General features: G+C 40.5%; 1 protein-coding gene across 1 annotated transcript in view; it reads left to right on the top strand.

Annotated features, from left to right (window-relative positions):
* The window catches only part of cdh6 (cadherin 6), a 99808-nt gene that overhangs the window by 42297 nt on the left and 42094 nt on the right, over positions 1 to 15417 (top strand). The window contains exons 3-4 of the mRNA XM_030074728.1: positions 9795 to 10089; positions 10440 to 10559. Of these exons, the coding sequence (XP_029930588.1) occupies positions 9795 to 10089; positions 10440 to 10559 (415 nt within the window). The remainder of the gene's footprint in view (positions 1 to 9794; positions 10090 to 10439; positions 10560 to 15417) is intronic.

A 15417-nucleotide genomic window follows, 5' to 3' on the forward strand; every position in this document is an offset into this window, starting at 1 on the left:
ATGAAAGAATGACATTATTAATTAGCCTGGAAACTCTCACATTTCTTCTTATTGCTGCAACCTTTGGCAGCACTGAAGTGTCACGCAGGCCTCCACCGTGCATTCGCCCTGCATTGCCACCGCAACAATGTGCACGACGATGAGCTGTCACACTCTTCCTCGGGCCTTCTGGCTGAGGAGAAAACAACATGTGAACTTTCCAAAATAATCCCTCTCAGGGGAGGTTAGCAAGTTCAGCCACGATAGAGAAGGAAATGCTGAAAATTTAAAAATAAATAAAAAAAAAAAAAAGTGGTGAAGCGTCGTCATTCAAAATGTTTATGTAGCACAAAAGATGTCTGTGCTGCACCATGGGTTTTGGTCTCTGGGTCAAGACACAGATGGAGATATAAGGGGTGTCATATCCAAATGGTGGATGACACAGGCTGGGCCCACATAGAGCCACATTTTAAAGGAAGAGTTCACCCATTTTGAACAAATTGATAGCCTCCTGCCATTCAGGTGGACTTCTACTGTACTACCATAGTTCTGCTGTTGATCATCAGACTCAAACAATCATTATTTAACAATTTGAATGCATTAAAGCAGTTATATTCAAGAGTGATAGACGGGGGGAAGTCTACCTCAGTGGCTAACAGTTAGCATTTGGAGCATCCAGCCAGTATCCAGCACTCAGTAACAATGAGAGGAAGATAGCACCACTACTGTCCTACACAACAGCTAGGGGGGAGTGAAATAATATCACATTTTTCAAAATGGGTAACAGTCCCTTTTACAAGGTTTCACATAATCAGGGTATGAGTGTAGTTGTGGCTGGGACGTGTAGTACCGGTATTTGAAAACTATCCCTTTAAGACACCAAATGTCCAAGTATGTACATGAAAATTGACCCCTCTGGCATCACACAACACTGTCGACATGACAGATATGTGTTGTATGTGTGTGTGTATGTATGTGTGTGTGTGTGTGTGTGTGTGTGTGTGTGTGCTTGTGTGGGGTGGTAGGGTTATCAGCAGTGAGCCAGGGGGACCCTGAGGAAAAATAAGGCGCTTTGCTTTCTTTGAAAAGCACTGCATGTGTGGAAGGGTCTAATTACCCCCTCAGCTGTACAGGCCTACTTGGGCAAAATTCTCAGTGTGGAGCAGTTAGGTTGCTCCCTGAATCCGCCACTGCAATAAAATGTCCACCTAAACTAGAGACTACCCCTTGGTTTCCATGTTCGGAATCATAATTTCATTCCCTCCGCTGTAATACCTGTGCAGAATTCAGTCCGTGGTGTGGTTTAGTTATTCCCTGAATCACACACTGCAATAAAATGTCCACCTCAACCAGAGACTCCCTCCTCCATTGTTTTCAGTCTTATTAAAATCATAATTTACTTCAGAAGTGAATAAATAATTTTCATTCTGTGAGAGCATTCAAGCTATTTTCACAGATGTACATTTGACATTTTTTTAATAAAACCCAGCAGCACTGAACCGTCAAATCTCATCCCCCATATTTCTTGCAGCAGCCTCTATATTCACCTTATAAATCTCGCCACAGCAGTGCAAAATGATATAGTCATTCCCCAAACCATATGCACACTGTTGAAATACTTTAAATCACCCAGTAGTCACCCAGCCACCCAGCCCAGCACTGTAGAATTGTAGATTAGACCAGTTGTCATAAGTCCCTGCCCCATGTTCCTGACATTTTCCTTTACAGCTGTGTTGAGCTGTCAGCTGTGAGGACATCTCCCTGCTGCACTGTAACTCTGCAGAATTGACCGCAGAACTGGAGAGTTTGTCCAAAGTCGTTACGGTAAATTTGCACATTTTAAAAGAACGACTTATCTGGGCTGAAAACCAGTACAATCTGTCTTTTTCGTGCTGTTCTAAACTCCCACTAAACCCACCAGCCATTGTTTTTTCATTGTTTTTTTTGTTACTGTCATTCACATCTGTATGTGCCTGTCAGCCGAGCTGTGTGGAGGAGGGTATTTTGGAAAGAGAATTATGTAATCTATGACTATTCCAGCAAATTGCAGCAACACTGACACGGTTTCTTACAGCGGCTTGTAGTTCACATAAATTAAGGCTGGAAAAACGATACTATCAGAGTATCTGACCCACGATAATGATGGTATCGCTATGATTCTGCCATATGTGGTATATTGTAAGGTATCAGAAATGATGCTTTACAGTATCTGTAACTGATGAAGAAGAATGTCCTGGAAAAGGCAAAATATCTGTGCAAATTAGGTTGAAAACTCAAACATCCGTACTTGTGTGTCACTAATGTATCACAAGAAGAATTGATAGGCCTGTGTTGCATTATAAATGTACCACTCCATTCCTAGTTGATTGTAATAAAGTGACATTTTCTCAATGTAGAAGAGTAAGCTTACTCAAAGGAGAGGATATTCAAAAGAAATGTCCATTGAAGAGGGAATATGTAACACTACTGAGATGATAATACTGCTTTTTTTTGGACTTTCATAGCTGAAATGTGCATGCTCACAGCACCATCCTCCATCAGTGAACGCCTAAAAATACCATACATAGCAGTAGATGGAGGAGTTAGGGGTTGGGAGTGTCCTGTTGGTGGAGTTTTCCTTCCAAAACAGAGCACGGGGCCAAAAGCGAGTGCTGAAAGCCAGAAAGCCTAGCAGCGGAGCCCTGAGTTAGTGGTGATGATCAACAACCCTATTAGCTCTGGACAGATATGTTACAGCCTGTTTGTGATATGTGACAGTAGCCTTATTCATAACTCAGCTAAACTATGCCCTCATAACAAATATCTTACTGTAAGCTATTTGCAGTTTTTCATCTTTACAGGCCTATTTCCAAGAAGCACACAGCTCTAAGGTGAATTAGAACAATGCCAAATTGCCTTCCACTACTTATGCCAAGTCCCTGCACTCCCAGCAGTGTGGAGCTGCGGGGTTTTTCCAGCCTGTTTCAGATATCTGCATACAGGCCAAGATGTTTACTGACATCTGACACCTTAATGTGGAATGGAGTTTATTAGATGTCTTATTTTCACATAAACATTTTTTTTTTTATCTTATCCATTTATTTTTAGCTTATGAAGCATTAGGTAAGTGCTATACCAGTAAAGCATACAAGTAGAATTTTAAGTTTTGTCATGTTTTGTTTTTTGTAAAAGTAAAATGTTCAGATGGCCCGCCCTTGTGCCAGTCAGTCACGTACATACTCATTCTGGTATGAACTCTCTACTAATATTCCCTTTTATTTCAAAGCGTGAATGCACAGTTGTCCCAGACATCTACATCCACGTTTGACAAATCAATCCGCCACCCACGTTCGAGGAATCGAGTTAGCTGGATGAGGATTAGCTGGATAATTTCAATCGGGTGACATCAAAGTCGTCTGGATTAATTTAGTGACAGGAGGACGGGGTCCTGGCCTGGAGCTGCCTGCTACAACTGCACAACTGCAGTTCCACTGGATCAATGGGATGAGGTGTCCTGCTCAAGGGCACGACAATATCAGTATTAAGGGTTTCTATTTCAGCCTGCTGCTGTAGCCTTCAGACTGGTGCCTGCTCCTGTAGTCTTAGAGAAGTGTTGAAATGTCACAACTCTGCTTTTCTCCCCAAATAGTTTTCGACCAGTGTAGACAGGATTAGTGTTTCTGCAGCCTGTATAGTGCAGACTTATAGACCTGACTGTTGAGTTGTCTGTCTGGTTCTCCTCATCGTCCCGTCCAGTGAAATCGGAGGGAAGAGGAAGACCATGAAACTCTCAAACAGATGCTCAGATTTCCACCAGATTTAGTGAGAAGGTTGGCCACGAGCAAAGGAAGGAGTGCCAAACTTTCTGTACGCCTCGGTGCCAAGGGGGCAAAGCAGTGGGTGTGATACTTTGCAGAAAGACTCACACCTTGTGAACAGACTCGGAGATTATCACAAAACTATGAGACCCGATTAACTTTGAAGGCCTTAAAGTCGAAAGAGGCCGTGGCAGTGAGTGTGGCATAGCACAAAAAGTCAGAACTTCCCAACAGATTAGTGGAGCTGTGTGTTGCGGGCTCGCACAAACACTGCTGCAGATTTTTTGCCGGAGTTGAATAATTTCAACTCACGTAAATCTGCAAATGACACGGCTCTCGCTTTTATGCGTCATGCACAACGCAGAAATTCATGTCAGTCACGTCACCCGGCGCAAATTTGCATCTACTCGAGTCTTTGCATTGACTTTTTATGTAATTGTGCTGTGTGAAAATCTCACTTCGCGGTTGGTCTCAACACGGTAACGCCAAAGAATTTTGACACAAGGTTTGTCCTTGGCTATAGAACAATAAATGTAATTTCCACGCTGATTGGGACACGCCCACCTCTGTACATGCCACACCCGGGGACACCTCACAAGGCCCCCAAACTGCTACTGATTTTTAATTATTAGTTCATCTCATGTCATGTCAACTGAATAAAAACTCCCTACCAGTAATATATATATATATATATATATTACATCTAGCTGCCTCACATGGTTCTGATCAGAGTGTGCTGGAGTGCACCAGTGTTGGGAACAACATGTTTACTTCTGTTTTAGAGTTTTTATAGTGTGATCTGCCTCCTCTAGCTACTCCTGACTACCACAGCTGTATAGATTTTACTGTATTATACCAATATATCCTGCTCATCAGGAATTTCCTATTAGTATAGAAATAAATTAAGTAGAATTAATCAGTCAATAACTATCCCGGCAGAGGTGTCTAGAAATGCAAGCATGACACACACACACATCATGTATACTAAAAGCCCTCAGCCAAGCTCTTGACCCGTACGAGTGAGGCGCGGATGAAGGGATGACAGGTAAAAGCTGGGCCTCTTCAGGTCAAGAGACAAAGACAGAGGGTGAGGGAGGGAGGGAGGGAGCGGGTGAGCAGGGTCGGTTAGTGATGCAGGTATCGCAGTAAAAGCTGCAGATCTCAGATCAGATTCAGCAGATGTTGAGTCCTCCTGGCAGAGCAGAGCGGCTCGCTCCTGCATCATGCCTCACTCTGGGCTATGTTTTTTTCTCCAGACAAGTCTTTCCTTCCTCATCTCTCTCTTTTTTCTGTAGGCTATGTCTTTCTGTCCCGGCTGTTCTTTGTTTTTGTCTCCCTTTTTACAAACTTTGCCCCATCGAAGACAGTCCAGGCTTCCTCCTCACAGCACATTTTCATTTTCTCCCCTCCTTCCGCACCAGGCTAAAGTGCTGGAAATCTGTATTCAGCCAAAAGTACAATTACTTCCATAAAAATATACTGAATCTATGCCAAAGTAAAAATGTACTTGGTTGATAAACTACTCAGACTACAAGTTACTTTTCATGTTAATATTGTTTGGTGTGCTTATGAGCAAGTGGAAAATAATGAAAAACAGCATTTGTTGATAAAACATTTATAATGAATTAGGAAGTAGACTAATTAAACAGACATACAACTGAGACATCATCAATCTCCCGCTCTCTCACCACGACTCCCTGTCTTTCTCCATTTCACTCTCTGTCACATGGTGGACAAATTAAATGAAATGAAAAAAAAAAAATACTTGATTAAAGACAGACAACCTCTTCTCCAACTTCATCTCTGTGACATTAACACTGTGACCAGAATAAATAACAGCCTACAAAATAAACATACATACAGCATTTACAAATCATGAAATTCTGACTCTGAGATATTACTTGTAATGAGGTTTGCATTGTTATCAAGTATATAACAATAAACCTGAAACTTGAAAAATTAAAGCTGTAGACTAAATGGCAAATATGAAGGAAAAAGTCTATTTCCAACTCAAAAACATACTGAGTAAAAATGCTAAGTGCAATGCTTTGTTGCGAATAAAAAATCATTTTGAATTTTGAATTTTTTACTCATTTGTATTACTTGTAATTCGTTATCCACCACTGGGTCCTCCTCCTACCTGTCTTTCTTTACCAGCCTGCCTGTCTAAATAGCTAGATTATGCCTAAGACAAGTTGCTGTATTGTTTCTTGTAATCAGGTTGGGCTGTTTGTGCTGTGGAGGCAGCATTACATCAACACTTTTAAATTCAAGTGAAAACGCCAGAGAAAGACTGAGGGAAACTGTGAGGTCACAGTATTTATGATGTTCTTCCGTTTCTTCAGCAAAGGCGCTTGAATGTTCAGGAAACCGGCGATGTCTCGTTTGAATTGAATGAAAATGGAATAGTGAAACAGGGCGAGTGGGCTGAGCAACTTCGGTGTGGTTCAGATATAAATTACATGTTGGTCCACCTTTGCTTCAGGGCCACAAGAAATTGAAAACAACCAGAAATATGCATCAGATATTTTTTTTATCTAGATCCCACTACTTGTCCCAGTGGTGTGTGAGGTGGATAGTTTTTGAGAGTTTTTACATTCTGTAGTCACCGAAACATTTATCTTGCGATTTATTGTGGACAGACAGCATCCACTTACATTCAACTCCAAACAATATCACAGTCAAATTTATGAGATGGCAAACTAAGTGTAATAAAGGTATCCATGGAGGAAATGTCTGCTTATATTTTTTGGGGGGGCTTGGACTTGCCTAAATAAAGCTTTAAAACATATTTTTGTGAATGAAAAGTAGCTTCTATCAGTTATCTTAGAATGCTGAACCAGGCCAGGACAGGCATGCCCACATTGTTAGGCCAAACTTGAAACACTGGAACAAGGGAGAATTTCAAAATGAAAAATATTCCATAAAATGCTATTCCTCATCCAAACATCTCACCACAGTGTTAGTTTTTTTTGTTTTTTTTGTTTTGAAGTCCTCCCTTCTGCAGCACTTTTCACGAGCTGTTAATGTCCTCCATGCTTACATGCTCACCTCCAGCGCTTACCTCATCTCAAGCCTCTCAGGCGAGGAAGAGTTTTTTCCGCTTGAACGTGGCTCCTGAACAGGATTAGAACAAAGTCCTAAGTCAGCAAGTTTTATTTTTCAACATGGACACACAAAAATCAGTTGGACCTGGTGCGTAGTTTCATAATAAAACACTTTAAAAAAAAAAAAAAAAAAAAAAAAAGAAAGAAAGAAAGAAAAAGAAAAAAAAACAAAGTAGCCTGTACTGTCATTTTAATTTAAAAAAATAAAAGGTACTTAATATCATTCAACATTTTCATTATTGTCTCTTTTTGGCATTAAGTAATGCTTCAACAATGCTGTTCACTTCAACAAATGTAAAACAAAACCTGTTGCTGTTATGAATTCTGCACTGCAGGACTTGATATTTGTTTCTCTTTATTTTTCACTTCACTTCATTTGTAATGCAATCTGACTCATGTCCTGAGGGTTTGTTTTTCTGTGTTCATATACTTTGCTTATGTCACAGATGGGTAAATCATTCACTATAACTGGAATTATCCTGTAAATTTGCTGTATATTATGGATTTTCATGATTTCTCTTGACTATTATAGTGGCCATCACAAGATTTGTCACCTTCTACTGTCAAGTGAAGTGAATACATGGGCATAGAAATTACAATGAATGAAATTTCATGACAGGTTTTACAATTTTGTAGCTATGGCCAAAAGGTAACCTCCCCGTTGAGGGTGGATAGTGGAAGATTAACTGATATTTGATATTTCACAAGCAGATAATATTGGTTCAGTATAGGGAATGTAATATTGCTTAGTCCTACTATAGCAACTCTTGGTGGAAGTGCCCTCTTTATTTGAAACAACCTCCAGCTTCCACACACAACACATCCATCTCAAGAGGCAGATCAGATGGTGAGCGTCTATTCAGTTTGATGGATCTGGAAGTGGAGGAGGCTGGCAGCGGTTCAGACCAAATTGAGGCAAAGTCCTGAACGCCAAGTACTGGCCAGTGGCCAGTAGCCATCAGCTACTCTGGCCTTATAGATGATCTAGTACATTTTGTTCTGTGACAACAGAGTGACAGAATGACGGACTGTGACCCACATACGTCCCTTACAGCAACATCAGATATGCTGACTCTGATGCGCGCGCAAGTGTGTGTGTGTGTGTATGTATGTGTGTGATGACCTGCAGCTTCACTATTTTATGAGGCTCCCAAGAGCAGAAAACAGTGAAAGGAGTTTTCTCGCCTTCATCAGGAAAATTGTGATTTTTACAGTGAGGTGGGATGACACGTTTCTGTTCCTGTATCGTGGACTGTGAGCCTTTGTCTTTGTTTTTCTGGTTACTGGACCTCACAGCAAAGATAAGAACTAGCAAATCAAATAAACCATGCATATATGAACAAACCAAAGTATGAAGCTCATTGTCCTTGTAACAAAATTAACTGTAAAGAGAAAAAAAAAAACAAGTTGTTTTTTTTTTTTTTTTCATTCAAAACTGACAGACTGCGAGGCATTAGAAGTGAAAAGACAAAAGCAGCAAGATAGTGGTGGACATGTTGCCAAGAAGCATATTGTGGATAAAGCACAAAGCTGCTGATTCCATTGCCTTGTCAGAGGTAAAGTGAATTGGGGTAGAACACTCCACCTTCATACCAGGTCTGATGCCAACACTGTCTGCTTTAGTTTATATCTTTAGATTAAGCATGGATCTCAGTATTTGTTAATGTGGTGTGGACCAAGTTTTACTCTACAATAAAAAAAAAAAAAAAAATCAAAACATAGTTTGTCATTAGAGCTTAACATTCAGCATAGCATTAGAGCATTTAACATCTCACAGCTTGCTTCCAGGCCTAGTTTGATAACAAATATATATTTAAAAATAGATTTAGTTGATAGCATATATAACAGATCCACCCTGTGGTCTTTCTGTCACAGTTTAACATATTTAAAGGACAAAATTATTGGCAAGCGGGAACCAGAAACCCTATTAATTTTCATCATGAAAAAAAATATATATATAGGAACTGGAGATACCCTGGAAGCCATAACAACTTGAGCAAAATGCTTTTCGATACATGTATTCCTGTATTTAATTCCCTTGATTCTGATGAGGTCACCATAGTGTCGAAACGTTAGTCTGTTTGCACCAAAAAGGCTACAAATTGATCGATGTGGTCCAGTCTCCTCCCTTTTCAAGATTTATCCAGTTGTGGAGAACAGGGTCCATTTGCCAGGCTGAATTATTGTTAATGAAACAAAGTCACATTGGTCAGGGAACAAGGAGGCACACAAATGTAGGCCAACAGGCTTGTTGACGGTACACACATGGGTCAGGATCCCTGGCAGCTCAGCCCTGTAGGATGCATGGACCTCTGCTGATTTTATCATGTTGCTCACTGTGTGAACTGGGTTTCAGGGTGAAGGGTCAAGTGGTTCAGATTGACTGCATTGACTGCATCAATGCATTCTTTTTGCAATAATAAAGGATGGAAATAAATCATGCAGCAGCCTTTGACCATGATGTCCTGCATAGGCAGCGATTACAGGATAATGGTAGCAGGCTTTTTTAGCTGTCGAATAACATTAACAAATTTTTAAAAACCAACAGCAGCCAAAAACAATGACAAGGATCATACTTCATCATGATGGTTTTATAGCCTGTCAAGGACCTGATGCTGTGTTCTCTGCCTAGAAAAGGGTGTTAGGGGTAACATTGGGGTAACATTGCATTAACCAGAAACTGAAATGGCATGTAATGTCCTACACGTAATAAATTGTATGTATTTTTGATATTGACCGTAAAATAATGTTTGACAACTAAATATAGGGCAAATATAGAATACCTCCTTTACAAAATGAGCCAAATGACCTGGGTCATGGTGGAGACACCTTTAAATGGTCTTGAACTGTGCTGGACATCTGACATGTTTGACTACTAGAATTTCATTCTGTGTCCATTGCCTTTCTGCAGCTTCAGTCAGACATGGACCGCGGTGATGGGACGGTGAAGTATGTCCTCTCTGGTGAGGGTGCAGGTACCCTCTTTGTCATTGACGAGAATAACGGTGACCTGCATGCTACGCGCCGCCTGGACCGCGAGGAGAAGGCGTTTTATACGCTCAGGGCCACTGTTGTCAACAAGCGAACGGGTTACAAGCTGGAGCCGGAGACTGAGTTCATCGTCAAACTTCATGACATCAATGATAATGAACCTCAGTTCAGCCAGGAAGTTTACACCGGCAGCGTACCGGAGAGGTCTGATATTGGTAAGCACAGCTTTAACAGATTTCTTCCAGTGGAGAGGAGTGGGGAGTGGTGAATGGCAGGTGAATTGGACTGATTTAATTTTATTTAACTTTTCTCTCCCTTCTGTTTTAGCCTCTTCTCTCATCTCCTGCTGTCCTCTACCATATCTATACTATAATTTACAAGTTTGTGTCTAAAATGATCAATGCGCAAAGCTGGGGAGAACCCAGATCTTGTGATACCTTTCAGTATATCATATGTCAAATATCAATACTTGCAGAGCACATCTTCAATATTTGCTGTGATGGAAAGCATCACAAGATGTGTGATTAATTCTCAAGAGTATTGTCTGTCACCCGTCTGTCTGTAGGAACATCAGTCATCCAGGTGACTGCTACAGATGCTGATGACAGTATGTATGGGAACAGTGCCAAACTGGTCTACAGCATCAGCCAGGGACACCCGTACTTCTCTGTGGATCCAAACACAGGTAAGTCTCACAAAATGATCCTTTAAAGCACAATGCTAGTGTAATGCTAGTTTAATTTAAAACAAGAGGTTTGATGCACTGGACAGATATATAGCTCAAAAGCTAATTTTCATCCTCAATCCATGGGCAAGAAAGTAGGCGGAATATACACCCACGATGATATTTACATGAGATTACATCCTGAAATCTGCACAAAGTTTTCGATTTAAAACAGCACATATTGAAAATAAGGATGATCCATTGGTCCATGAAATATTTATGAGATAGATACACAATATGTGTTTGATTTACTTTTTGCCAACTTTTAAGCATCACTGACAAAGTGTGGAAGTCTGAAGTCGTTTTGATATCAGATGGCACAGTTACAATTTTTAGTTGCTGTTATAAAGAAAGCAGTCAGAGTGCATCTGCAGGGAAGAACACAAATTCTCACAGAGTCACAGATTGTGCATCAGCTTGTAACTTAACTGTACATCACAGAGAAAGATGACATTTTCAAAACTAGCAGGTTATATTTAGGAAGAATGTTACAGTTGGGATAATATTGGGGTTTATGTCCAAAATGTTCAAAACTTTTTTTGTATAGATTATGCTTGAAGATCATGTTGCCATCAGAATCAACACCAGATTCCTCCGTGAAATAAAAGATTATGAGCCATGTTCAGAGAAATGAACCGATATCATCATCTTACATATCAGGACATGTGTAAGGCTGAATTGCACACCCTGAACAGATAAAATATTAACTTTGCACAATGTAGTGCTCACATTCAAGTTATTTCATAACAGCACCAAGTTTCAAATGTGGGCTGCTCTTTTTGTTGAGGTGAAGTTAATGACTGAAGCCTTACTCAGTGCCTAAATAAAGTAATAGAACATATTGAAGAATGAAGAATGAAGAAATGGAAAGTTCCACAGTCTTCCTTGTAATTAAATGAATTAAATGCAATGGGAACACCTTCCATTAGCCTGTTAGCTGGCTAGCTACCTAACCTACCAGCTAATGTTGTTGAGTTGTGAGTGGTGGAACAGTTCACCCAAAATATTAACAAGGATATTTGTCCACCAACCGTTCGTGTAGTCTGTCCATCCAAATAGGTCGTGTGATTTGGCAAGTTTTCCAGTCTGCCGAGTCAATACAGTCAGTACAAAGGGGCTGGATGGGAATGTTTAGATTTTAAACTGTCCATCATTTCAAACACTGACATTTGGAAAAACTCATCAGCAACAGCTCTTTCCAAGAATATTGACATGGACTCCCAACCTAAGACAATGAGTTTTGTTGGGAACTGTTTCCTGCCAAGGAACACCAGCAAACTGTATTCATCCACCTCTAGTTCACACTTATTGAAGACTGACCCTCAGGTGTCTGAGGAGCACGGGACCTGCTACAGAGAACATAGGGACACAACCACACAACCAGCAACAGAGGGACCAATAATACTCAATAACACGTGTGGTGTTCATTTACAATGTGGATTCCAAGATCTGGAAAACATGCTCTATTTACAGATTTATATACAATTTTCTCTATAAACACACAAATTCAAGGTAAAGCAAAAAGGACCACTGGTGGTGCCAAAGAAAAGAAATCAATAAAACAAAAATCCAGGCTGACTCAACATCCAAACTGAAAAACCAATACAACAATCAAAAGCCTGTCTAACCTACCTAACAAAACAGAAGAATACAAAACTTACAGGGGTTGGCATTCACCACTAACCTCGTGTTTATAATAGCAACAGACCTACAGGAAGGGTTAAAGGGTACCACTTCTTACATGGCCCTTTCCAAACCAAAAGTTACTTAAAAAGTAACTTAGAAAGAGCTTTAGAAAAGTATTGATATGGTCTGTGAGGCTGCAATGCGTCTTGGTCTGTGAGACTACAATGCGTCTGTGACCGCAAGATCTGACAAGAACAATATGAGATTTAAGATGGCAGCCCTCGGCTGCTAGATTGTAAACACCGCAACAAACCGCTTCTTTCCACACGGAATAAACCCATTTTCTACACCATTACAACTGGAATACCATAACCGCTCAACTTGGAAGACCTTGAACACTGCATCGATGAATGTTTTAACCGCCTCTGTAACATGAACAACAACAACAAAAAAAACGAGACAAGTAAAATTCCACCTCCACACCACACTCCAAGAGATGCCGGCAATCCGACTTCATCCAAAGTTCACCAGACAAAAAGTGCTGTACTAAGGTCAGTGACATTTTACTCTCCATCGACAATAAACTCTCCGGACTAGATGCAAGAATAGCTGTTGTCGAAGTGCTGCACAAGGAATTCCAGCAAAACCATTCTAGCCAAAGAAAAAAAAAAGTCCAACCCTGTTACCTCTCTGTCAAACTCCGTTACCTCCCTGACCAACCAGCTCGCCTCTGTTACGAAAGAAACAAAGGACATGAAAGAAACCATACTTGATCCACAGTAATGATCTCACTAACAATCATGAGAGATGATCTCATTTTCTCTGGTGTCCCAGAGTGCACAAATGACAACAACCATGAACAGCTGATAAAGGAGTTCATGACCACTTACCTCATAATCCCCTCGGATACAGTGAACGACATCACATGCCGCCAAGTGCACTGTATAGGAGCAAAAAACCCCACAAACAAATGGCCATAGTAGCAAAATTCAAACACTTCGAACAAAAACAATTGGTACAATGTCAAGGAAGACAACTGAAAGGCACAAACTATGGACTGAACGATCAATTCCCCCAAGAACTTAGGGACAGATGCAAAATACTACTTCCAATCAGAAAACAGCACATGCAAGAAAGAAAAACGGCAATCATTTAGTTATACATTGATGGCAAACTCTACTGATAACTGCAAAAAAATCACAACTTGCTCCCGCACTCACATTAAAGCTCCTGGTCCTGATGAAGGTTGATAGACCGAAACGTTGACGCAATAAACAGTAGAGCTGTAATGTGAGTGCGGGAGCAAGTTGTGATTTTTTTGCAGTGAATGTGTCTGGGGATCTGCTCCTAGCACCACCCATTTCAGGAGAATGTGCACGTTGATCAAGCTTTAAACTCTACTGTTAAACCACAATAAGCCCCTGGCTATTTTAACATCTCTTCATCCACATGGAGCCCCCTCCCTACAACCCCAACCACAATTCATAACCTCTAACTCCCCACTCAAACTGTTACTTGGATGAAAATGCACCTCGGTTTCACTGGGCACCTGAACACCTGAACTCATGTCTTTGTTTTTGTTGGTATTTTTTGTGGTTTTGGTCTGTTTCCTGTGTTTTCCCTCTTCCTGTCATAGCAGACCCCCTCATCCTAAACGCATTCTCTCACATATAGGGGCACTCTCTCTCTCTCTCTCTCTCTCTCTCTTCCTCACACACACAGACACACATATTCCACCCATACTCTACACTCTGGAAGAAAAAACATTGACCCTCACACTGTCATCATGAACTCACTTAAATTTCTAACTTGGAACATCTGTGGAACTGGATCACAGGCAAACGACTAAAGGTATTCAACCAAATAAACAGTATTCCATTCATAAACAGTAATGATTTTCCACAACTTACCAAAGACCAAGCAAATGCACTTGAAAAACCATTTACAATATTAGAGTTCCATAATGCACTCAAACTCGTTCCTAAAAATAAATCTCCAGCACCGGATGGTTTCCCTGCTGAATTCTACAAACACTTTTGAAATATTCTGTCCCCTGTCTTCATTAGATTAACAGCAGAAATTAAACAAAAATCCGAACTCCCCATATACATGAAGACTGTCATAATCACTTATTAAAACCCAACACAGATCCTACCAGCCCATCAAGCTGTCACCCCAATCTCTCATCAACACAGACATAAAAAACACCAGCAAATCTGTAGCTTTATGAATCAAAACAGTTACTCCATTTAGGCAAGGATGTCCACTCTCCCCATCTTAATTCGCCATTTTCATTGAACCATTTACAGCAGCTCTTTGTCAAACTATAACCATCACAGGAATCAAAACAAACAATACACACCATAAGATCAACCTTTGCGCAACCTTACCTGCAAAATCCTTCTTCTTCACTACCCGCAACCATTCACCTTGTTAACACTTTAATAACTCTACAATCTCAGACTACACTATCAGCTGGTCTAAGTCCACTATCCTCCCTCTCAGCCATAACAGCTCTCTCTCTGTGTGTTGGTAATATCACATATTTAGGAGTCAGCATCTCCCCCAGGCTGTCAGACTCAGTCAATCTCAACTTCAATCCACTCCTCAAAACAGTAGAGGACATCCGTCTGTGTTGAATGAATGTACCAATATCCCCTATACGCAGAGTAGCAACTATTAAAATGACCATAATACCCATGATAAACTACTTATTTTCAATTACCCCCATCAAGCCCTCACTCTCCTGGTTCAAATCACTAGACTCCATCATCTCAGAATTACTTCATTGCACACTAACTCCAATACATTAACAAGTGGACTAGTTTCAATCAATCTGACAACTCCTCAGTAGATATAGAACAAAAATTATGCAAAGAAATCCATATCTCAGACTTACCATTCATAAGCCACTCCATTACACACCATCCCTATATCAAAAACCCCACCATAGCTGCAACTCTGACAGCCTGGTTGGAATTTCACCAAATGACTAACACCTCAATCTCACCTACCAAGCACACTCCCATCTGGAACAATCCTGATTTCTTAATGAACAGAAAACCACACTTTTTCTCATCATGGATCAGTAAAGGTATCGCACACCTCAAACATATTTTCCACAATAACATTCTGGTTTCATTCCCTCATTTTGTCCAGAAGTACGGCATAAGACATCTGACCTAGATCTTCC

The sequence above is a fragment of the Myripristis murdjan genome, chromosome 17 (genome assembly GCF_902150065.1).
Source record: "Myripristis murdjan chromosome 17, fMyrMur1.1, whole genome shotgun sequence".
NCBI lineage: Eukaryota > Metazoa > Chordata > Actinopteri > Holocentriformes > Holocentridae > Myripristis > Myripristis murdjan.